This window comes from Molothrus aeneus, chromosome 7 (assembly GCF_037042795.1).
Source record: "Molothrus aeneus isolate 106 chromosome 7, BPBGC_Maene_1.0, whole genome shotgun sequence".
In the NCBI taxonomy this organism is placed as follows: Eukaryota; Metazoa; Chordata; class Aves; order Passeriformes; family Icteridae; genus Molothrus; species Molothrus aeneus.
The window spans coordinates 32,087,234-32,112,213 of NC_089652.1; the positions used below are offsets into that span (position 1 = coordinate 32,087,234).

General features: G+C 37.2%; 1 protein-coding gene across 1 annotated transcript in view; it reads left to right on the forward strand.

Moving 5' to 3' along the window:
* Positions 1 to 24,980, forward strand: part of MGAT5 (alpha-1,6-mannosylglycoprotein 6-beta-N-acetylglucosaminyltransferase) — a 69,944-nt gene that overhangs the window by 15,075 nt on the left and 29,889 nt on the right. Inside the window, exons 4-10 of the mRNA XM_066554014.1 lie at positions 1,131 to 1,220; positions 9,144 to 9,215; positions 10,300 to 10,461; positions 11,326 to 11,495; positions 12,376 to 12,510; positions 18,213 to 18,346; positions 22,241 to 22,374. Coding sequence (XP_066410111.1) covers positions 1,131 to 1,220; positions 9,144 to 9,215; positions 10,300 to 10,461; positions 11,326 to 11,495; positions 12,376 to 12,510; positions 18,213 to 18,346; positions 22,241 to 22,374 — 897 coding nt within the window. The remainder of the gene's footprint in view (positions 1 to 1,130; positions 1,221 to 9,143; positions 9,216 to 10,299; positions 10,462 to 11,325; positions 11,496 to 12,375; positions 12,511 to 18,212; positions 18,347 to 22,240; positions 22,375 to 24,980) is intronic.

Genomic DNA, 24,980 nt, shown 5'->3' on the forward strand with positions numbered 1-24,980 from the left:
TGTTCTCCTCCCCCGGCACTGTGATTCTGTGGGTACCTCCCTCCAGCCCCTTTTTCAGCGTGATTTTCTTTGCATTTATTCATCTCATTGCCTACAAGTCTGTGTGGTTCCTCTATCCCCCTTTTTCCTTGAAAATATTCTGCCTCCTCTGCTCAAGAATAGGCGGTGCCTAAGTGTGCAACCAGAATTCTGGGATTCACAGTGGACCCTACACAAGTCCTGTATTTTACTAATAATGCAGTTGGAAAGGCTAAATATTATGACCCATCAGACTTTAGCTGGAAAGGAAAAAAGAAAAAGGCAACCTAAACCAAGACACAAACTCCAACAAACTTCCAGAGATTGAGCTTTTTAAGGTTGGTTTTTTTCCCCAAGGAATGTTTCAAATGTAAGGGATACTGGTTTATTACTGTGAATGCCCCATCCCTAAAAGTTCAAGACCAGGTTGGAAGGGCCTCAGAGCCACTTGGTCTAATGGAAGCTGCCCCTGCCCATGGCAGGTGTATTGAAATGAGATGATCTTTAAACTCTCTTCCAACCCAACCATTCTGTGATTCTATGATTAATGGTAGACAATAATAAGATTTCTGCTTGCTAATATACCCAAGTAGTTGTAAAATTAAAACTCTCTACATTTTGAATCTCTGGTCTGTGTTTTGATCTGTTTTGGCAAACGGGCTGCATAGTAACTATGTAATAAATTATTTGAATATTGAAATATGAACTGAAATTAATTATTTGCTTCTGCAGAAATGGCAGATTTCAGTTTTGGTAACTGAAATGATATCTGAAATTCTAGAGGGAGCATATCATGGTGGGGAACACACAATGCATTCAACTCCAGCCAGAGCCAAATGTCTGGATCCCAGTTTTATTCTCCTTCTGATATTTCTCTCTGCTTGCCTGGCTGCCAGTTTGTATAAGCTGTGCTCACATCTGCTGTGCTGTTGCTTCCCCAGCATTACTGAATACAGGCATACAGTGCTGCTAATCATTAATAAAATTCCTGGTTTGTTATTTGTGATATTTATAGCCACTTTGCCACTTCCTCCTTTATTCCTGGGTGTGAAACAGAGCTGTTTTGTTGTACTTTACCCTAATAAACTCTTGTGTCTTTTGTTCTGTTGCAGTGGATGAAAGATATGTGGCGGTCGGATCCCTGTTATGCGAGCTATGGTGTAGATGGGTCCACGTGCTCCTTTTTTATTTACCTCAGTGAGGTCAGTAATCTTCTCATCTGCAGAAGGGGAACATCATTTTGCCTTCATAGCTTTGTTGGCTGTACTTTTCTCAAAAGAAATCATAATTTTGTTCAGAACAATTAGGTAAAGAGGAAAAAGTTATTAAAACTGAATTATTAAGTGTGTTGCTATTATTCATGAACTCTGCAGGGGTTTCTAGCCTGAGGAAATCTAATGTTTGTAACTGCAGTGATGTGAGTAGCAGCTCTCCAGGGAGGCCATGCTGGGTATCCTGTTAAACCTGCATGTGAAGCTCAGTCAGAGATCTTTGCCTTTAAACACTTTTTCTGTTGCTTTTAATGCAGCTGCTGACGTACTAATAGAGAGCATTTGGAATGGAAAATTCAGAAAATGGTGCTTGATGGTCCATTGTCCTGAGCAGCATGGCCACTTCCTGCTCAGAGACTGTTTGTGAATTGTGGAATCTGTTAGCAGGAACAAAATATCCTGTTTATGAGTGAAGCTGCAGCTATATTGGCTAAAGCCTTTGGTACCTGTCACAGCCTAAGGTGTTTTGTACACAGCTGAGTGAGATGCTTGTTCTAGTGAGGTTTTATTTCTATTTCCTGGGTAACACTTCTTTCCCAATAATTAGTTTTGTCAGTTAATTATCATGAGTTCTATTACTGGCTTGAAGTGTGCATGCACCAGAAATAGGCAGGTGTATTTGATCACTCAGCCTCTTCTAAGTGAAATTTTGATAACTTATGGCAACTAATCTTAGAAGGAATATTGATATCCAGTGGCTCACTGCTTGCAAAGAACTAAAAGAGCCAATGTGGCTGCAGGATTGCAATTAATAATAATTTTGTAGCTTCTGGAGGATTGGGAGGGTTGGGCTGGGATTTTAAATTAAATATCTGAGATTAAAACACTAAGTCTGTTATAATAAATGACTCTGTTGTAATCAAAGCAGTTTCTGTTGATTTACTCAGTTGACTGTCATTGAACTTCTGGGGGTGTTGCTTGAAGCAGCAATAGTTAAATGCATATCCAAAACATTTATCTGAAGGCATAACAAAGGCTGGGTTGAATCACAGTTTTGACTCATTCCATTTCTAGCACCAAGTGTTGATTTATTTATGGGCTGTGAAGCTGTAGAAGGAAAAGATAAAGTACAACTATATTATTTATTTTGTTATTTATCATAGAGGCTAGAGATATGGTTTCATAATCATATGAAATTGATCTAAGGTTTCTACTAGAAGGATTTGTTTTAGCCTCAGAAGAGCTATGTTTGGTCATTAGTATTCTGTCAACCAGCAGGTGCTTCATGGTTTTAATGCAGTTATATCTTAAAAATGATGATGTATCTCAGCTGAAGCCAAGACACTAATATTCTTCAATGACATTTACTGTTTTGCATTTTTGTTAAATCCCAATTTTTTACATTACAATCTTCCCTTATCATCAGTCTTGAAAAGTCAGTTGATGGTGTTAGCTCTTTCATAATTGATCTTTCATGGCCAAATGTGAGCAGACTTTCAGAGGCCAACTGGTTGTTTTTTTCAAGGGTCTTGGGATTTGAATTTTTTATTTAAGCAGCAATATTTAATTTGGTCAACTTTTCATTTCATGAAGGAATAAAAGTGCAATTAGCCCATGTGCATATTTGTTAACTTCAGAAAAAGGTATTGTCCTTTTTTTTTTTTTTTCTTTTAGAGTGTTTTCTTATGACAGAATGTAAAACCAATATTGGGTGAGTGTGTTATTAACCTTGAGTTTAAATTTGGCATTCTTAATCCTATGATTAATTTCATGATTAATGTCCAGCAGCAGAGGTTGAAAGCTTAAATGTTTGCGAATGCAAGCATGAAATGAAATTCTAATAACACTACAATGATGTGGATTTATGAGGTGTGTTGGCTGCTAGGGATAACTTGGAAATGCTGTTGCAAGAGTAATTTGTCAACGTGGACAGTGATGAAGAGTTGACAGTTTATAGCATGGTTGCACAGCTGAATGATAAATGTGCCTACAGAGCTCTCAAGTCAGAACTGCTGATTTAAAATATTAAAATGTAGTAGGGTAATGGAAAGGATATTACTGTTAAGATTTTTTCTTTTTTACTTCAAGGTTAGACTGTTGGAGTGAGATGGTTGTGTACATGCATGTTTCAAAAGGCAATATATGCATCACATTATGTACAACCTCAGTTTGGAAAAACAATGTGCATGAAATTATGCATATATCTACTTTTACTCTTCAAATCACCTCTACAATCTAGTGTGACAAGTGTCTGTGTTCTTTCATACTCTTCTAGGGTCTACTTTTTTTATTCTGAAGCAGTTCAGTTAGGGTGTTACATTATGCTCATCCAGTACTCTTTGTAATGTGATTTTAAACTTGTAAACAAAGGAGCCCAAAATGTTTCTTTTTGGTGTGCAATATGGGTCAGAACCAGAGAGACACAAAGTAATTTGTCCACAGTTTATGTAAAGGTTTTGAAACTAAAGGCTGATGTAAACCCTGGCCTTTGGGTATCAGCTATGTCCTCTGCTATGTTTTCCCCATGAGTGTCTGCAAAACAGAAACAATGCTGAGAAAATCCAGGCTGCCCCAGGTGTTCCCTCCTAAGACCCTGCTCAAGGGCAGGTACCAGCAGTTCTGCCTTGCTTTGGGTGGCAAAAACACCTGCAGGAACTCAGGAACAGCTCTTCTGCACTGCTTTGTGTCTTGGCTCCTTGAGCAGAATGGGAGGCAAGTGTGGCAGCCCAAGGAAAGCAAGAACCAGCCCAGCATGTCCAGGCTTCTGCCTTTTATTTAAAGCTGTCCCCTGTGCAAACTTGCTGGTGAAACTGAGAGGATTTTTGCATTTCTTTCTCACTGTTTTGCTTCAGGCACTAGATCTTTCCTGGGGTGTGATATGCAGCTGTGTGGTCACAGACCCATGGAATGGCTTGGGTTGGAAGGGACTTTAAAGCTCATCTTTTTCAAACCCCTGCCATGGGCAGGGACACCTTCCACTGTCCCAGGTTGCTCCAAGTCCTGTCCAACCTGGCCTTGAACACTTCCAGGGATGGGGCAGCCACAGCTTCTGTGGGTGACCTGTGCCTCACCACCCTCTGGTCCTCAGAACATGAATTGTGCTTGAGTCTTTGAAGAGTGGGTGAGATACAAATGGCCTGAATAGCAAAACCAGGCTTGCATTCCCTTGAATACAGAGCCAGACAGGGATTAGAAATAGCAAACATTAAACAGCAAGTTAAACTTTCTTCCTTTTAACTGTGATGCCCATAGAGAAGAGTTACTTACTTTTAAACTTAGCATTTAGTTATGAAAAAAGCAGTTGTTAACACTGTAATGGCATTGGCACAGTTATCATTTTCAGGGATGGCATTGCCTCTGGGCAGAAATGTGAAAAAATTAATTTCTAGGCAGTACAAAAATATATTTCACTGCAAAATGTCACTTTGCAGCTGAAGAATTAAGCTTTTAAAAATATCTTCTAGAAAATTAGTTTTTCACACTATTTCCAACCTTTTAAAAAGTGGAGAAAGTGGAGGGAGCTTATAGATCTTTTTTTTATTATTTTCTTCATCTACATCCGTGTTTCTCTGAGAGGACTGCTTTCTACTCAGGAGTGGGACTGGTGGTCAGCTGGGAGCTGTGGTGCAAGTGACCCCCTCCCATTACACTGGTGCTTACCTGCTGGAGCTGGGCAGGTCTCTCTAAAATCCCAGGCTTTGGATCTCCAGCTCACCTTTCAGGTGCACATGTAATTTTTGGTACCCATCTTGGAATCCAGCACTTGAAAGGTTTAAAACTGGTTTGAATTCCAGTCTGTGAGACTCCTATAGCTTTTGCATGTATGCTAATACACTGCTGGAGAGAATTTTTGTTTTGCAGTCCTTCAGACTTGATGGAAACACAAGGCATAGTTTGCTAGTGAGAGGATTTTTCTTCATACTCTTACTTCTGCTTTCAGGTCTAAAACATAAACCAAAGGTGATTTTGAACATGCATTTGTTTCCAGGGTGCAAGCTGTAGTCTGAGGCACAATTTAGGGAAAATTCCTGGGTATCATAATTATAGAGATTCCTTTAATCCTTGTGATTTTTCTAGTTCACTGCAATTTGCTCACATCCATGGGGAAGTCCCCTTTCCACAGCTTCTGCTGCTAATCCTGGACATTGAGATAATGATTTGCATTTCTTCAGTGTAATGTAACATCAAACCAGCTTCTTTCAACTCTATGCAAATACTCAGAAATTTCACAAAACCAGTGTTGTTGTCTGAAATGTAAATCACCAGAAGTTCAGAGTTATTTAGACATCTTACATATGTCCCTAAGAAACTGAAATGCTAATGATAGTCAGCACTTTGTCCCTGAACTACCTGTTGGTGGATTGGCCTGATTTTAGGTGATTTGGGCTGTTATTTTTTTCTTCTTCCGTCACCTTAAACTGGGATTAGTCTTTCAATGACTTGTTGGAAAATATATAAATGCCAGTGTATGAGAGGAGTCAAATACAGTGCCCATTGCTGAAGGCAGACAAGAGGCTGTTTGCTGACTGATGTGTGAAATGTTGTGTTGCCTTGTCACCAGGGCTGTGGGTACCTATTCCCCAAAATTTGAGACTGCCTTTGGAAACAGCCACGTCCAAAGCTGCCTGTATCCTGCTCCATTTCACTAACCAGACAGGCACTCACCTTGCATATCACAGATTCTCTTCCAAGGGATTCTGTCATTGAGGAAATGCTAAACAAAAAAATAGGAGTTCAACAAGTCATCTTCCCAACTGGAGCAGTCCTTTCACATCAAATTCTCAATGGGATTTCTGGCATTACAAGTTCACTAACTGCCTTCATACTGCCTAATAAATTTAAAGATGCATTTTCTTTCACCACATATTGCAGTGGATTATTTTGTTTGTGCATTCTTCTCTCCTGGACTCACTTAAGAGCAGCACTGTACCATGGATAGAAGTACAGTGAGCAGTGTGTTCACCTGGTGTGTAAAGAAAGTTGTTTTAGCTTCCCTGTGGATGGGCTGCACCTGCCCTTTGGCAGAATCCAAAATGAAGATTATCCCAAGGGCTCAGAGCGTGCCCTTCAGCTCCAGCTTTATGCAACTCCCACTGTGACTCTTTGAAAGCATAAAGGTCTTTCTGAAATTTTGAATGTGCAGAGCTGCTGGCAGAGTATACTTTGATTCAATTTGGAAGATGCTCAGACTACTCCAGTGCTACAGATGTTTGTCAGGTTCTTAAAACCTTGCTTGAAGTACTTGCTCTGTAATAGAGTTGAGTGCTGCAATCTTGCCTTGCATTCAGTTTCTGTGTGTCTGAGGAAGAGTCACTGGAACAGACACCTGCAAAGCTTCTATAAAGCAAGTACTCTTCAAATTTATTAGGTTTGTTTGGGGTTTTTTTTTTTCATCCTAAACCTAGCCATTTACACCTCAGAACAGTTCAGTACACCAGCTTTTCTCCAGTATCTGGCATCATGTAGCACTTAAATTTTGAACTTCTAAACTGCTGTGCAACTTAACCTTAAGGAGCTGGCTACTTATACTCCAGGCAGTGCTGTGACTAATGTGATTCCAAACCAAGTAGGGAACATTTGGCTTCTCAGGTAGACAGAGTTTCCTGAGCAAGATCAAAGACTATCTAATGCCCTTGATTTGCATTGAATTCAGTACCAGGAACAGGAGGCACAGCTGGTCTTATTCAAAAATATGACAGTACAAAGATAAATATAGTGTGTTCTGAATAATAGCTTAGCATTTATATCACTCATCCAAAAAATGGTCTGTCTTCAAATCTGCATTTGCTGCTTCCCAACAGTCATCTTTAACCACTAATCTGTCTGGTATCACATCCTTCCTATTAAATCACCTCCGTGGCAGTACAACAGTAGGTTGCTATGGAGAGAATCAGCTGGAGAAAGAGCTGGTGGTAACAGTGAGAGGAAGGCAGTGCTGGAAATGGGCAAGAGGAGCCCTGGTTCCTTCTTCAGAGGCAACTTTAGTGTTTGGTCTTAAATGATCAAATGAACAAGTTAAAGAGCAGGATCCAAATGAGCATCGCTGCCTTCCTTCACCTTGCTCAAAATTAGGGCTTGTTGTATGTAGATCTTCTGTACCTAAACAGCTGCAAAGCTGAAGTCTATTTCTGATGGAGTTTTCATCTAGACCCACTCTAGTGATATCATAGTCCTTTCTGCCATCATTGCTAAAGATCAATAAGGAAAAATGAGAGTCAGACCAACTGCAGACACTGATATTGCTTTGAATCTATTCCTTAAGTGTTTATTTGTGATGAGAATTATTATAATTTATTTTTAGACTAGAGGGAATATTTCTGAAAGCATAAAAGAACTGTATTTGTTTTTCAGTCAGTGAAGCATGCAGTGAACTGTCCTTGGCAGCCCTGAAAAATCTGCAATTCCTTTAGGATGCCTTGTGGTGCAATGTGAAGTGTATAAAGTCAGAAAAGGGGCACATACAGTAGTCCTTGAAATGTCATATCTTAATTTAGATCAGTTCTAATGCTAGGGATAATGCAAAATTTGTACTATTAAAACAAAGAAAAAAAACCCAGAGTTTGTGACTGTGCATGATTTATAATGTGGAGCTTGCAACTCTTTTCTGCCACAACTTTTTAGTTGTAAAAGTTAGGATTGATAATTGCTACACTTTCTGGTGTGGTTCCAGAGTTGAAAACCACTGAAGAATCAGATGTTTTCAAAGGAGGTTGATAAGTCACTGCTTTCAAATGTTATATTAAACACATTGAGAAGATTAAGTCACAGCATTCAAAATGCTTTTTTATGATTTGTCTGAGGAACCCAAGGTTGATACATTTCTTCCCTTTAATGAGGTTAGGATGGCTATTCATTTATTTTCATGTGATTGGCCCTCTAGGCAATCATATGGTGTGATCTTAAGCCTTTAATCTGTAATGCTCCAGGCTTCTGCAGCATGATTAAGCTAAAATTGTGTTTTGACAGGTCTGTGATTGCAGGAGCCATAAAAGCAACTCTGACTTTCAATTCTGTGAGAGTTGTGAACTTAATCAGTAGTGATGGGGTGTCTTAGCCAGCTGATAAATTTTTGCATTTTCCCCTTTTCACAGTACAGTCATGTTTCAGTTTTCATGAGTTTGCCTCCAACACTGAGATTCCTCCTTCCCCAGAGCAAGTGGTCAAATTTCTTAAGGTACATAAATAATAAGGATTCTACACAACAGGCAGGATCCCTGGGGCAGCTCAGGAGCTCTCAGTGACTTGCATCCATTTGCTGTTTCTACACTGACTACTACTTCCTGTTGTACTTTTTTATTTCTAGTGGACAATAGTAGGAGTATTGCATTTGCATTGATCATGTTTCTCATTGATGCTTGTGAATATTGTTCCTTATGTTATAATTACCTGATTTATAGCCTTCAAACATGGTGGCTTTGATTCTATAATGATTCTTACTTTTTTGGTCTGCATTGCTACAAGGTAGAACTTTGATCCTTCAATTTAACTGGCTTTGTCTTTTTATAAAGATATTCTAGGGAGATGGAAATGTTCCAAAATACATATTTTTGTAAGGCGTAGAAGCATAAAAAGCTTATTGAAAACATTTTAGAACTGCTCAGAGAAATTGAATTTTGAGCATTTAACAGCTGACCTCTGCCTTGATCTTCTGTTTTCATTATCTTGAATGAATATCTAAATGTGACTTCTGGTGGCAAATTTGCTGGGTTAAAAGAGCATTGAATTGCAAGAAGCAATCTTAAACTTTTTCTGCAAAAAAGCAATTTTATCTTGAAATGATCACCTTATTATCAGCTGATTACTTATTTAAGCCATCAGGTTAACATAAAGGTGTAATATAAAGGCATTGAGTGGAGGCTTTGGTCAAGCTGAAAATAAAGTAACATTATTTATTTTGATATGATTGTTTTACAGGTTGAAAATTGGTGTCCTCGTTTACCTTGGAGAGCAAAAAATCCTAATGAAGAAACTGATCAAAAAACAGTGGTAAGAACAACCATGTCCTTAATAAGGACAAACAGGAAAAATAATTCCTTAATTGTGATTCATGCAAAATATCTTGAAATCCTGTGCCACATAAATGCTAAAAAGATTAGAATTTACAATTTTTACTCCTCAATTCTTCAAAGCTGAAAAGAATCCTCCTTGACATGTGTAGCTCACGTATTCAGTCATTGTATTGTGCTCTTGCTGGTAGATTTTCATTAAAAGCATAGTTGTGTTTAAATTTATGAAATACTCTACGCTGATACTGAGAAAAATTACAAAACCACAAACTGCTCACCAGTGTTAAGTATATGTGAAAATGTCCATTTTTATCGTCCCAAAAATATGGGCCTTTTTACAAAACTGCATTTATGGAAAAGGCTTATATCCATTTCAGGTTTGTAGTAACATTTTGATTACTCCCAATTTTTTCCCATTAAGTACTGTAAGCACACAGAGTTGTTTCTAAATTGTTGCAGCATAATTATGTAGCAATTAGGTATTTTAAGATAATTTAAGATAATTGCTGGGCTGCATCTGAACATTTCTTACATAATATAGATATAGGCTGCCTCTTTTTTTTAAAACAAATTTATCTTTGAACAGTCTAGCTTTAAAACAAGTATTTCCTTTAAAATGTAGACCCTAGTAATGTTTCTTCCTTCCTGGTATAATTGGAGACTTCCTTGTGTTTGGAAGATTCATGATACACATAAATCTGAGCCTACTGCTCTGTATTATAATTTAGACATACCTGTGCCTCATTTTGAAGCACATGAACAATACCAGACCTTATATTGCAGAAATAAATGCATTGTGAAACATTGCAAATGTATTCTGGGCTACCAAGTACTACTAATAAAAATAACAGTAATTTATGTAGTTTAGAAGTATCTGTATAAGTATATCTTTAATATTTGAACTAAAATCTTAATGTGCTAGGAGTGTATCCTTTTTCCTATTTCTATTTCTTTTTTTTCAAAGAGGAATATAAACAGCTCACATTTGAGCAGTTTTTTAACTTCTGGAAAGTGTGTTGAAGAATAACTAATGTTTGGGATGTTTCTTAATGCTTTCCTTGAAGGCTGAAATTCGTATCAACTTTGATAATCTCTACAAAATGATGTCAAGGCATGAGGAATTCAGATGGATGATGCTGCGCATCAGACGAATGGCTGATACCTGGATTGAAGCCATTAAATCACTTGCAGAAAAACAAAATTTGGAGAAAAGAAAGCGAAAAAAGGTAAATGAGAGCACTTTTATTTATGTCACTTTCCATTATATGGGCTCTTTCAACCTTCTTGTTCCAGGTGTAGCTTCAGAATGGAAATAGAAAATATAGAAGGTCGTGTTTATACTCCGTTCAAGAAATATTTTGCTGTTTGAAATTCTGTTGCAATGGGTGTTTGCTTTACAGATCGTTTTAAGTGTTTTGCATGAGTCAATCTTGGAGTAAGTTTTCTGATCTGTATAGTTTTGGATAAAATAGAGACAATGTAGACTAAATACAAACTGTGTTCTAAAGGGAGAAACTGTGAATTTACTGCAAGCTGATGACACTGGAGTGTTTTATGTAGTCATGGTAAACAACAACTGTACATCTTTGTTGTCAAAAATTGAGACTCTAAATGGTATATCTTTGGTTTGGATTTGAGTAGACTTAAAGTTAACCAAAACTTTGGATTGGATCAGTTTAGACCTCCTGTAATGAGTTCACTTTTAAAGCCATGAGATACTTGAAGTGAAAAGGTGTAGTTCATTTGATTTTTTTTTTTTAATTACCTTAACTAGTTAAGATAAAGCCAAAAGTTGCAAACACAGCAACAGGTTTGTTTTCTTGCCTTGTTATTCCTGGAGCCAGTCCTGAGTGGCAGCAGCCCCATGTATGTTCATATTTCTACTCTCTCTTAAGCCGGTCTGGCTCAGCTGGAGATTCTCAGTCCTTGCATTCATTATAAAATTAAATTATTCAAGTGGAAGTATTGGCTTCTATCCTTTGATTTTTTTTTTGGCCATAGTTGGAATTTAATAGAAAGAAAAACTGCTATAATGTATAACAGTTGCATGTTTCACGTCAATAACTCAAACATATGACTTTCCTTTCCAGATCCTTGTTCATTTGGGGCTTTTGACAAAAGAATCTGGATTCAAGATTGCAGAAAATGCGTTTAGCGGTGGCCCACTTGGTGAATTAGTCCAGTGGAGTGATTTAATTACATCTCTCTACTTACTGGGCCATGACATCAGGATTTCAGCTTCACTGGCAGAGCTCAAGGAGTAAGGAGATTACTTTCGCTTTTGAAACCAGAATTAGAAGAAAAGAATTGTAAACTCTTGAAGCTTCTATTAACAGTATATAATTTCTTGAAGCATAAAATGAAAGTGATAATTCACTAAACAGACGATAAGATTATTTTCATGAGCTAAGTACATGTGCCATGGAAAGGATAATGTGTTTTCATTGTAGCTTCAAGCTCCTGGGACTTCATAAATGAATGTTGTAAAATTCCAACTAAGCAGCTTAGACTTTAACATTCCAGGTGCTTTAACCAGCTGCAATGGGAAATGCTACAGACTAGCTTAATTCTGTGTCCTCTGCTTCAGTTTCTGTTGTTCTTCACTCAGTATCTCTTTTTAAGATAAAGGTTTAAGTTCTTTAAACATGTTACTTTTGATGTAGTTAATTGCTTGTGTTAGGTCAAATTGCTCCTTACTCTTCCTTGTCCTGCTTTGCCAACTATTTCAGCACCAGACATAAAACATCTGTTTGAAGCTTGAGCACATGTGCTTTTTCTGCAGCTTTCTTTTTTAAATTACATGACAGCATTGTTTTATAGAGAGCTCTTATACTATAAAGCTGTCAATAGAAGGCAGAAATAATTTTGAATAATTTCAAAGCACACTATTTTTAAGCATTTCAAACATATCATGCCTTTGCTTAAACTAGATGAGATTTTTAGTGAAAATTAGTGCTTTACATTTAATAAATGTAGAGCATCTCTAGCATTTCAGTGTTCTTACATGGATCATGATTTCAAACAGTAAAAGAGTAACACTTTTTTGGAAACTGGAATTATTTGAGTAAATAGTATTACAGCATCAGTTCAAGGTATTTGGAAAGTAATGCTTTTTTTATGTTGTTTCTTTCTTTGTTTAGGATTATGAAGAAGGTTGTAGGTAACAGATCTGGCTGCCCAACGCAGGGGGATAAAATTGTAGAACTCATTTACATTGATATTGTGGGACTAACTCAGTTTAAGAAAACCCTTGGTCCATCATGGGTTCATTATCAGTAAGTATAACACTCACTTGCCCTCTAAACTGCTTTGTTAAGGAGCTTTTGTTGAATAAGATATGTCAAAATACTGAAATAAGTCCATTCACATGAATTTGTTTAAAAGTGAAATGCACATTTCTATTGTCTTTAGCTTTTAGGATTAAAGAGGGTAATACTTGTTCTTTGCATGCCATCATTATCCCCGCCAGCATGCTTGAGATTCTTGGATTCAAGTATTTTTAATCTTAAAAATTTTAATTATCCTCTTGATAAATCATCATCTCTGCCCCTCTTTCCCTCCTTTCTTTACCTGCACTTCCCCCTCCCCATTTTTCCTGTAAATTAGTAGGTGAGCTGAGAGATTACTGCATTTTGTTGTTTAGTTGGAATACCAGAGGAATGTTTTGCTTTTTGGTGTTTGTAACCACACTGGATCAATGATTGTGGAGATTTATCTGTTCTAATTGTATTGCCCAACAACTGCAGTGCAATTTTCTGTTCCATTCCTTAAGATACTGGGCAGAGAGTTCAGGGCCAGGTCTGAAGAATAAACTGCAGTTACTGTTGCTTTTGTGATCTATAAACATCTTTCCATTTGAAATGGAAGATGAGGGTCACAAGAAATGACTTTGTGCATCTTTCTTCACATCTGCAGTTTTAGAACCGCTTTTCTTTTTGTCAATGGCTTTAAATCATTAAGGCTCCCTTGCATTGTACAAATACCCATCAGCATGAAAGAAATCCAAATCTCAATTACTGATGTTGAATTTTCTATACCTGCTCAAATTATCCATATTTCATGACCCACAAAGTCCAGTAAATCCTACTTGAAGGAAGGTGTTGGAAGGTGTTCATGGCAGGTGTTCATGTTTTCTTTCACCCTCAGGATTTTCTGGAGCATTGGATCTTTCCAGTGTAATTGTAAATGAGAGTACAGTGATCAACATTGCAGATTAGATTACTCTTAATCTCTTTTTAGAAGCAGGGGAGTAAATGGATGTTCTAGTTTTTAGGAGCCTGCTAATAAAGATAATCCCATTTTCCACCAGCAACAGTTACTTGTCTGTCTGCCAGATGTAATTGTCACTAGGAGATCACATGCAGCACTGTGGTCAGGATATGAAACCCTTCCTATAAATTTTAAATGTTTCTTCCTGTCTGCTTGCAATTACCTGTCTGGTATATCCTGTAAAAAAGCTATGGAACAATATATTGAGATTGTAGATTAGCTATTGAATTTTTCTTTCCTCATAAAATAATTACATCTTGAATTATCAATCTGTTTTACCTTGATTACTATTTTCTGGTAATGGCTGGTGTTTTCTTGTTTAGGAGAGCAGAATTACATTTAAGTCCAAGTACCTTAGGTACTGTAGAATTTTTTAAGGCTTTGGGGGGAGTAAAAGGTATCTTAATGCCTGTCTTCTGCAGCACTGCCTTTCATGGACTGGAAGGGAGTCTCATCTAGTCCATGGGCTGACTGAAAAATAGATAAGGATACATTTGTCTTTCATGAGAGGTTTTCTGCCTCATCTTTTACTGAAGACTGAACAAGATGCCCCAACATGTTGCTTTATATAGTTAAGTTTTTCTTTAATGTGTTTTTCTTGGCCTGGTGTTTTGCTAACTGCCCATTACTTCCTATTCTAATAGGGTTCTGGAGAATGAATTACTTCTTTCTCTTCTCTGCCAGCCCCTAGGATATCTTGTATACTGCTTTTCCTTCAATTTGCTTTTTTAAAGTACATACATTTAGGGGTTTGAGTCATTGCATACAATTCATCTTTTGTATACCTTTCTTGAAACTTGTTACATTTATTATGAATCTCTCTAATTACATGAGGCTTTTTCTCAAATTCAGTGTACCAAAGAGGATCCAGAGTCTAGCAGAGACTACAGAATTGGTTAAAGAGGGGAATTAATTTGTAGCTGCATGCATGCTGTCTCCTATTTCAGGATCCTCTTCCAATCACAGTTTTTTCTCCCAGCATCATGAGTTATCTTAAAAATTTTGTCATTAAAATGTTTTGAAGTTAAAACCACAAAGTGCCTTATAACAGCATAGGCATCAATTTCTGTTTAATTCCAATAAAATAAACACTATCACAAATAATGCTCCTTTTTAGCCCTTGTTCTTTACAAACTCTGCTTTTTTTTCTCACTTTTCTTACTGTATGTCAGTAGGAATAATTGTTTGTCTCAAAAGAAAGTGTTTTTCAGTGGATGTGTGCAGGTCAGCTCAGTCTGCTTTACACAGACCAGACTCAGATAAAAATGAATTAAAATGTTTTTATTCACTTTGGATCAGAATAGAGTGGCAGAATGAGCCTCTGCCTTCAGAACAGTTGCTTCATATGAGTGCTTTATGTAATCTTTCTGGGTGAACTTGAGCCCTGAGGAAATTTTTGGTAGTTGCAAATCAGGTTTCTGGAACTGCAAGCTCAAAAGAATGACCCTGCTGCTTTGGGAGTGAGTATTTCTGAAAGACTCTTCTGCACAGCTGAGAGCACCAGTGACTTTTGGTAGTGTGTGCTTTATCTGTGGGATAATTGGTGCTGCAAATAGCAGGAACACAGCAGAACACATCTCATTTTACAGTGCACCTTATTTCCAAGCAGAGCAATGCCTGCTGGATTTTTCAGTTCTGAGATGTGGATGTTTGAATGCAGTTTGTGTGCAATGAATCAACACTCAAATAATTAGTTTAATATAGTTTGAGAAGTGCAGTCTTTCTTAGCACCCTCATCCTCCATGCAGCACATAAAAATCTGGTATTTTTTCATTTTTCCACAGTCTCTCTAGCAATGACTCATTCCCATATGCCAACAATCCAGCTGCCTTTTTTTTCTTGAAATAAATTAACATGACAGCTATCCTGAGAAATGAGCAACATTCCTGCTTTGTGCATGTTCTCTAGCACACCTCTTTTTTTTTAGGAGGTTTATTTTCTGTCCTGAGATTTTAAATGCAAATACTGAGTGTCCTGATGAAGTAGGAGAAGGATACAAAAAATATGTATAAATATGTCCACTAGGTCAGCTCTGTTAAGACTGTGCTTCTGCCCAATTCTCAAGGGGAAAGAAAAACTCCCTTTAAATAATCCTGGGTTACTTTTGTCTGGGTTTTTTTTTTTTTAAGCTCTAAAATTGTCACTTCTAATGTGCTAGACAGAAAAGACTAATATGGATGTTTCTAAAGCAATTTACTACCTAGCAGTCCTCTTTTTAATTAGGCAGAAAATAGACTTATTCTGACACCAATTTCAGGGCACACTGAAATTCTCTGCAGCTTCACTGCTAAAGCTAGGTGACATTTTGGGAAGGAAGAGTGGAAAAACTGAAATTAAAGGTATACCAAATTAGCATTTTAATTTAAAATATATCCCTGAGTTATAAAAAAAAACCTGTTTTGTCATTTTTAAAATTAATTATTTCACTTTAGAAATGCTAATGCATTGTATGCAAAAATAATTTAAAAATGAAAGGCATCTAAATTATTAAGTGAAACAAATGGAGAATATGCTAGTAGGGTAGACAATCAAGGCATTCCTACATATATTAAAATATCAGTTCAGTATAACTGCTATTAATTACATTCATTTCTAAATTTTAAATCTTTACCAACACTTTTCTGCTGCATTTCAGGAATTCGTTTCACCCCTTGAAGCTTTGATCTTTCATACCATTCCTGCACAGACTTGCACTTTTTTCTGTCATCTTTTTTTCTGACTTTATACCAAATCATAGAAATATTTTTTTTTTTTGTTTTCCTGCTTTCTGGTTTGGATTTCTGTTGCTTCACATTGCCTGTCCTGATTCAGAAACCTGCATGTACTGGACATGGTTCCTCATATCCCTGTGAGCCATTAGTGCTTCTTATCTTACATCTGGGTTCAGGAAAAGGAGAACCAACAAAGCAGAGTAGTGCTCCTTACATGGATCTCTTGACAACCTCCAGTAATGTTGCAGTTTTTTAGTAGTTTTCTCCTATTTTTCGTTCTCCCATACTCAAGTACCTGGCCAAAAGCTGTGTGTTTGAGAGGAATTTTGTTTAAAGACCTGCCAAGAAATGAGAGGGCTTTTATTACTGAATGATTCATCAGTGCAGAACTTGTTTTGGTCCTGCTGGAGTATTTTGTGTGATGCAGAGATAATTGCCACTGTTGTAAAATATTTTCATTGAGAACAGTTGACAGAAAACACTGCACAGAAACTGATCTGTCAGCTTTGTTGTTTGGTGAATCATAATATGTTGTATATTTTGACTTTCTTTTTGTTTGAAATATCTCTGTGAAGGTTTAAAAAAACACATCCTTTTTCTCAATTTGTATTTTGAAATACACAGGTAGCATTTCATACAAGAGTTTAAAAGTTACTGGGATTTTTTTTTACTTCCCACATTATTGAATACTTTTAGAGAAAGGAGCAACATATAAGTAACACGTAAATTTACTTTGGGGATTAAAATTTTTTATTTTTAAAGCTGACAAATAGTTGAAGATAAGTTCTTTTACCTTTTGAAGGCTAAATTCTTTCACATTTAAAAGCCAAAATCAGGTGTTTTACAGAACAAAATGTACATATGGGCTTGGAGCATGGGAAATGTTGAAAACTGTGAAAAATAGGCATTTTAAATTGTTTTAATTGTCATTTTGCAGCTACCTCCCTTCTCTGTCACCCATGAGGTTGTGTCCCTTCCTTAGCACATATGAGCCTAGTGCTACAATGTGCAGTGATAAGAGTTTGTGTTTATAACACAATTGCACATGATATTTAATTCATGAATAAGTTTTTTCTGCAATTTTGTTTGTAGAGGGCTGAAGAATGGTAAACTCTGGAGCCCTGTAATGCACTTCAATGGCAGTGGTCAGTATGTCCAAGTCATATCAAAGATTTGGCAAGCTGCATTTTGGAAATATAACTTCTAGAATCTCTATCCTATAACATGTACTGTCTTCTTCATACTGACACTTTTTCTGGCCCTTTCTTTTTCAAGAAATTAATAGGATTTTAAATAAAGGGTGAGCATGGTTCTCTCATCCCAGGCCCTTTGTAATCCAGTGCCAGCATTTCTCTCTGTTGTGTGTTGGTTGATGCAGGTAATTGACTTTTATCTTGTTTCTTCAAAAGTCTGTGACAAAATATTTCATAAACAAATAAATGAGCTGACTGCAAGAGCTCAGCATATTAAACCAGTGCTTTTACAGTAGTTCTAAAAGTCAGAACCTGGAGAACAAATACAATTCTCTAAAGACAATGTACTCTCTGCAATTCTGCTCTCATCTTCTTGGCATGTGGCCCCTGGTTGCTGCATTTGGTTTGTGGTAATGGTGGAGAACTTTAGAAAACACATGGAAAATCCTCTCTTCTTCTGCCTAAATTCTACTCCAGAGCCCTAGGAAATGCAGGTGGCCACTGTGGCATTCCCATAAGCTCTACTTGGATTTTAAAGCATACTTTCATTCTGTAAGGACAAAATAAGCCCCAGGGCTGTTATTTGAATATCTGAGATATCCTTGAGTTTGCTGTTCATAACATCTTTGTGAATGTAATACGAACAGAAATGTTTGATATTAAAATGTACCTTCTGTTTATATGTTCTCCACAGCTGCAAACAAAGACAAAACACATTTTAATTATCATAACTATGCATATATAGGCACATTCTTATATATACATATGTAGGTGTACCTACAGTAATTTTTTTTTCTTTTTCAGGTGTATGCTAAGAGTTCTGGATTCCTTTGGGACTGAGCCAGAGTTTAACCATGCCCATTATGCCCAGTCTAAAGGTCACAAGACACCATGGGGCAAGTGGAACCTCAATCCACAGCAGTTTTATACAATGTTCCGTAAGTACCTCTGTGCTTGTGAATAATTCAGAGCTTTAAAAAGGAATGCTGTCATTAAGAAGAATTTTTTCATTATGAAAGACAAATTCACAGTTTAATAAAATGCAACTGCTAAATGGGAAGATTTGTAGCAGTGTCTGTAGATATGCAAAAGCTCTGTTGTGCTTCCACAAAGCAATGAGAAAACAAAAATATTAAACTAATATAAATAGTGGTAGGGATCCTTATGCCACGGGTACCTGTGGAAAGTGATGCTTGGCTTTACCCCCAAGTATCAGGGAGTTTGTTTTTGTTACTTTTGCTTTCTCTAATATTACTATGAAGCAATAGATCTTTGAGGAACTTGCTAAGTTACATTTTTATAAACTCCTGTATTTCATCTTGTTGACCTGAAGTTTGGACCTATGTTAGCTATAGTGTTATATTTCTGATTTTGTTCTTCAACAGCTGAGCAGCACCATCCTTTCACTGTTTCTTTGTGTTCAGAATTTTAAAATGACCACTCAGCAAAATTTTTTATCACTACTTTTTTATGGCTTTGTGAAAAAATGTACCTAGCTTGTTTTCATATTGTGACTATTTATCCTAAGGTAAACTGACTAACATTTATTTGCTGGCAGTGTACAAAGCTATTGTAAAATAAGTAGTAGATTTCAGCACTGCTGTAGATCTTTAAAGCATCAATAAATATCTTTTGAAGTGACCCCAGCCAAACCTAAAAAAGAAACAAAACGTACACAAAAAAAAGGTGCAAATTCTCTATAAATTGGGTCAGATCAAATGATTAGTGTGACCTGGTCTGTACCTAGTCTTTGGCTTTATGGTGGTAGGTTCCAGAATCAAGGGATCTGTCTCTTATGTAGCAGTAATTCAGGTGTGTTGTCTCTGAAAGGTGCAGGGCAATGGAGGCTCAGGGCAGAGCCCTCTGCTGTGTGCAGGGGCTGCTCAGCCCAAAGGAACATTTCATGGTGAAATGTAAGGAAACCTGTAAGGAAACATTTCATTATGATCAGCCCACCTCCAGAGTTTGGTGCTGGTCCCTGTCTGACGTTAAGACCAGGGCTCTGTTCTCTCTCATCAGCTTTCATCATCAATCTTTGAAACTTTCCTGCTTTTCACAGCAGAATCATACATGCTGCTGTCAGGTTGACATGCTTTTGATTTCAGTTGCCCTGTAAAATTCTTGAGAGAGGCATATTTTGTCTGTCAACATTTGCTGTGCAAGTTTTTCCAGAGAAATATAAGTGAAGGTTGTTCAAGAGATAAAAGGCTGCATTCACAGTTGTTGGGAAGCAAGTAACAAAACATGTGGTGGTGAAATGTGACTTGAAAGTGGTTGCAGAGTTTGTGTCTGGGTATTAGTAAGCAGAGCTTGTTTTGTATCCACATTTGCTAATATGTATCGGTTTATGTCCTAAATGGAAAAGGGACTCAATTGTGCTTTGTTTAAGTTGTCCAGCTGTTTGGAAATTCAGATGTGAGGCCTGTTCAAGATAGCACCAAGGGGGATGATGCACTCAGTGAAAATAGCTGGAGGAGCACTGGTGGTACAGCTGTGTGTGCACTGCTCAGTCCCACTCCATGAAATGCAGGAGAAAGTAAATCTTGTCTCTAGAGATCTCTGTTGTGGCAGTACAGGCTGCCACTGGTACAGTCTCTTGTGCAAAGAAAATTGCTTCATAATGAATTTTCCAAAGAGTATGACTGTATTGGAATTTTAATAAATACCCATTTCCAATTTTTACTGCTGGAAATGATGGCAGGTTTTCCTCTGCAGGAAAAGGGATAAATAGATTGCAGGCAAACGAATTCTGAAGCATGAGTGATTTCAGTGCCATGGATTATTCAAGGATTTTTTTTTCTTCTTTTTTTTTTTTTTCTAGGTGCAGAAGAGTCAATATGGTTTGTGATATTTAAAGTTTATATTTGTTGTTTTGTTCTCTGCTGCAGAGATAGCACCATCTTTAAGGGGTTGTGATTAAAAGTGCATGTTATGCATCAGTAAAGATTTTATGGCAGACTGGGGCCCTGGACAGCTTCCCAAGATCCCCAGACTCTATTATGTTTTGAGAACTCTGATTATAAGGGCAGAAAATTATCCTGAGCAACAAGCAAGCCATATTCAAACCTGTGGCATATTACCAAGTGCCTGACTGTTCTCTGAGTTTCCCAGAAGCATGAGAGCTTTTCCCCCTTTTTATGTTTGCCATGTTTTTAATTCAAATACCTTCATGCCAAATAACAGCCCTGGTATTTCTAAAAGTGCGTGATCTTGCTTAAAAATCCATCTGAGTGCTGCTTCCTGTCCATGATGTTTGAGGCACTAAATTCCACCAGTTTTAAAGTGCTAACTTTAACAAAGGTTTATTTTTCTTTTGAGTGTGTACTGCCTTGCCTCTCCTTTAAATGCAGTCTCTCATCCAAAAATATGAAAAGATGGAAAAATGCCCTTTTTCAGACATATTTGAAATGTGCTGTTTGCTATGTAAAATTCTAAAAAGTCCTTGGGCCTAAGTGGGTGCCTGGCTGTTGCTGAGGCATTTTTTGTGAAAAAGAGTAATTGTCATTTGAAAGACTAAATGTAAGGGCAGAGGGACGTGTACACTGTGTATGGTTTCTCTGTTCTCCTGCATTATCCACTTGGCTGATTTTCAGGAACAAAAATGCAAAACCTCATAATTGCAATAGAATTTTTTTAATAACTCTAGTAGAGGTTTAATATTGCACGTATCGAAAATGCCTGGGGTGTTGTCTTTGGATTTAGGAGTTTTTTGTTTTGGTTTGGGTTCTTAAGCTTTTCAAAATGTGATTAATTGTCAGCTTGTGTGCCAGAATTTAACAGGAGGCCTAGAGAGGAGATCCTGCTGTTTATTGCAGCTTTTTTCTATGTGCATTTGTGAGGCTATGCCACTTTTTAGAGGCAAAAAACCCCCATGTGTTGGAATAGCTTTTATATAGTAGGGATAGATTTCCACCTGAAGCATTGAGTGTTGGAGTCCATCACTGGAATTAAACACCCAAAAAAAAAAAAAAAATAAAAGTCTACAAAAAATAAAAGTCTACAAAAAAAAAACCAATCCAAAACAACAGAACCCCTTTTAATGAGCCTAAATATCTGTCTCTTTATAGGGGGTGGAACAGTGACTGACACTGCTGCAAAAAAAGACCAACAGGGGCCAAAAATAATATTAAAAACTATGAATAAATTGCATATCCATTGTACACAGTCTTTTTTTTTGCCTGGATTGGATTTAAAGCAGTATTGCTGACTTCACTTGCCACATTTAAATATTTTATGATCACTGTCTGGGTGAATTAGGCAATGCAATTTGTATTCTGATTTGCATAGTGTGACTTGGTAGGCCATTAATTAGCATGGGTGCATAATACACAGAAAGTTGGGTGGTTGGTGTTGGTAATTCCAGTGTAGGAGGTGAACCCAAGAAATTGGCTAAAATGTATTTATGCCATTGAGCAACATCCATTTTTGCTTGCATCTTTGCTAACAAGCATAAATCCAGGGGGTTTTCAAATTGTTGGTATTGTATCTCTGAGATTTGTCAAGCTGGAGTTCTTCTGTTTCTTTTATCTCTAATAATAAAATAAAGCCTAGCACACAGACAAAAAAAATCATTACCATTGGACTCAGTCCAGTGGCTGAGTTTTTATTTTCAGAAACAAGACAGAAAATAGCTGCTTACTCCAGTAGGCATATGGAGCAGGACTTAAAATTAATAAAAACTATTTTGGATAATAAAGCAAGCAAATGTATCTTTCAGTACTAATAAAAAGGAGGTGATCATGTTCCTTATAGCTTCTTTTCTGACAACATTCACTCTAATGCAGCATTAACCAATATTTTCAAAGGTGCTGAATCTGCTCTGTTTCTTGCAGCTCACACTCCAGATAACAGCTTCCTTGGATTTGTGGTAGAGCAGCACCTGAATTCCAGTGACATTAAACACATTAATGACATCAAAAGGCAGAATCAATCTCTCGTTTATGGCAAAGTAGATAATTTCTGGAAGGTGAGTTTTTTATACTCATATGCTTGAGTAAATTTATGTTTATTAATAAAATAAAGCATAATTTGAAATTTGAAAGTGTCCCATCTGTCTAAACCCATTAAGTCCTTTTTCTGAAAACAAATGTATTTGAATAATTAAATTGAACATTTTGAAGTCTTTCTGTTAGAGAAATTTCTGTCTAGATTGATGTGGATCCTTTGCTATTTCTGTACACCTTTCTAGTAGAATAAAAAATATAGCCTTAATGTCACAATAATTTTAGAAAATGCAGAAGGCTGGTAAACATAATGGAAAATTTAAGGTGTGAACTTTCATTAATCATAACCAAACCTGTCTTTCAATTACTTCTGTTCTTGTATCTCTAACAAAAAATGTGCTGCGTTTTGAGATGGAAAGCCTGTTTTATGAAAGGCTCTAAAAGTGTGCAGTCTTATTTTATCTCCCTGTAATTATATCAGAGTTTTGTTTCTTTAGTATTGCCATTATTGTATTTTCTCTCATCTGCAGATGAGATCAGCAGAATAACAACACCAAGGTTTGGTGATGTTTTCACTAAATTAAAGTATATTGTGTTTTTAAGTCATAGTGCTCTCTTTTTTTTCACCCATTATCCTTTTCTGTGGCTCCTTCTTCCAGGCTGACACACCTAGGAGTGTGTGTCTCATGCAGATTTCAGAGATTACTTACTAGTAACTGGATTTCTTCCTAGTTGCCTCCAGCTCTGTGTGCCCAAATACTTTGCATACTCACATCCTCCATGTGCCTTCCCTCCTGCCTAAAAAGACCTTTTTAAGCCTCTTGTCAGCTGAAAAAGGAACTCATCAGTGCCATACATAGGGCCAAACAATGTGACAGTGGGAGACCACCTGGGTGTCACATTGTCATTCCTTTTCTCTTTATTGGCATGAGAATGTTGGGCTTGCACAGTTTTTCAAACCTCAGAAGCAACATTCATTCTGATGACTGAGATTATACAGAATAAATTCTATAAAGATGATAGCTGCAAATAAATGGTCCATCTGTGAGACAAAACAAAACTAAAACTTAGTAAAAAGAGTGGAATGTTTGCAGTGGTAGCAGAACAGGTAGAGCTGGATGCTTCTTGGCTACTGTGCTGAGAAAATATGTAGTAAATACATTAAGGTATTTATTTATTCTGTTTGGATCAGGTACAGAAGGACTTAGTGTGGCCAGTCTCTCCTCTCTGCAGAGTGCTGGAGCAGAGCTGGAATCCTTTCTTCAAGTCTTTTCAAGCTTAGGCTCTTGTCCTTTTACATGTGACTCTACTTACACTTTTACTTGTGACTGATCTCATTATCAGTCTCTCAAAAGAGACTGATAATGCAGCAGCATACAATAATCATCTAAACTTCCTGACCTGATTTGCAGTGCACATCAGCAGAAAGACCTGTTGAATACCACTTGGATTTAAGGAAGAAGACAGCTCCTTATTCACCAGGGTGTTTCTCACTGACATATATATCTTTCTCAGTTTATTCAGTCTGTTCTGTGTGGATTCAGAAATATGTATGGATAGTTTGTATACCCAGAGGGAGATCTGTGATTAGTCTCAGATTCTGTATGACACACAGGATATTCATGGACTGATTAAGATAAAAACATGGCTTTTTGGGAAAGAATATCCAGTCTTGATTTTTAAATAGCACACAATGGAAAGGCCACAGTTTCCTCTGGTGAAGTCCTCCAACAATGACTTTCTCCCTTAAGACTTGGCATTATTTCTGCTTCAGATTTCCATATGGTTCCTTCCAGTCTTAGTAGCAATTATAAACTTCCTCAACTGGCCTGATGATGCTTCTCTTCTGTTGTCCTGTAGGAATATAGGTCGAGGTCAAAGTAACCCACAGTCATGTCCTGTAAAGCCTGTATATGCTGAGCCCCTGAGAGCTTTGTGCTTTCTAATCCTTAAGAGTTTTCACATGTCTGTTTTCTCTGAACCTTCTCAAGATTATTCACATTCCTCTTGAAAAGTGAATGTTTGCAAAGGGCACATGGGCCATACCAGCATCAAATCCAAAAGGAAATACTGTCTCATTTTTAGACAGGTTCCCTTTTCACCATTAGGAGCTCTCAGCCAAGAGCTTTGTATCATATTTTAAAGTGCTGCTTTTCAAGTCACTGCTGTATTTTATCAGCATTTCCTATCTTGTTTTTCCAAGATGTTTGATTTGGTATCTGGCCATGTTAAAATGTGTACTGTGTGCTGGTAACATCGAGCAGATTAAAACTGTAACTTGCAGATTGTAACTGCAGTCATGCCCATATGCACTCATATATAAAGTGCAAATCACTGCAGATAGACTTTGAATCAGTTACAGTGTGGGATTTCTTATCTGGAGTGATAAAATCCAATTCTTGTGATCAAGAGAAAGCCTGAACTAATCTTGTGTCTGTGTAATTTGCTTATTTCATGTTTCTTTCATTTTCCCTGTTCAGTGCTCTTTTCATCTGCCACCACCGCTTGTATGGAACCAGACTAATCTATTTATCCTGCTCCTGTTCTTTCTACCCAACATGGCCAATTAATGAGAGGTGTAATCTGCACAGAGTACATGTGTCACTGCTGGGGCTGATCAGTCATTAGA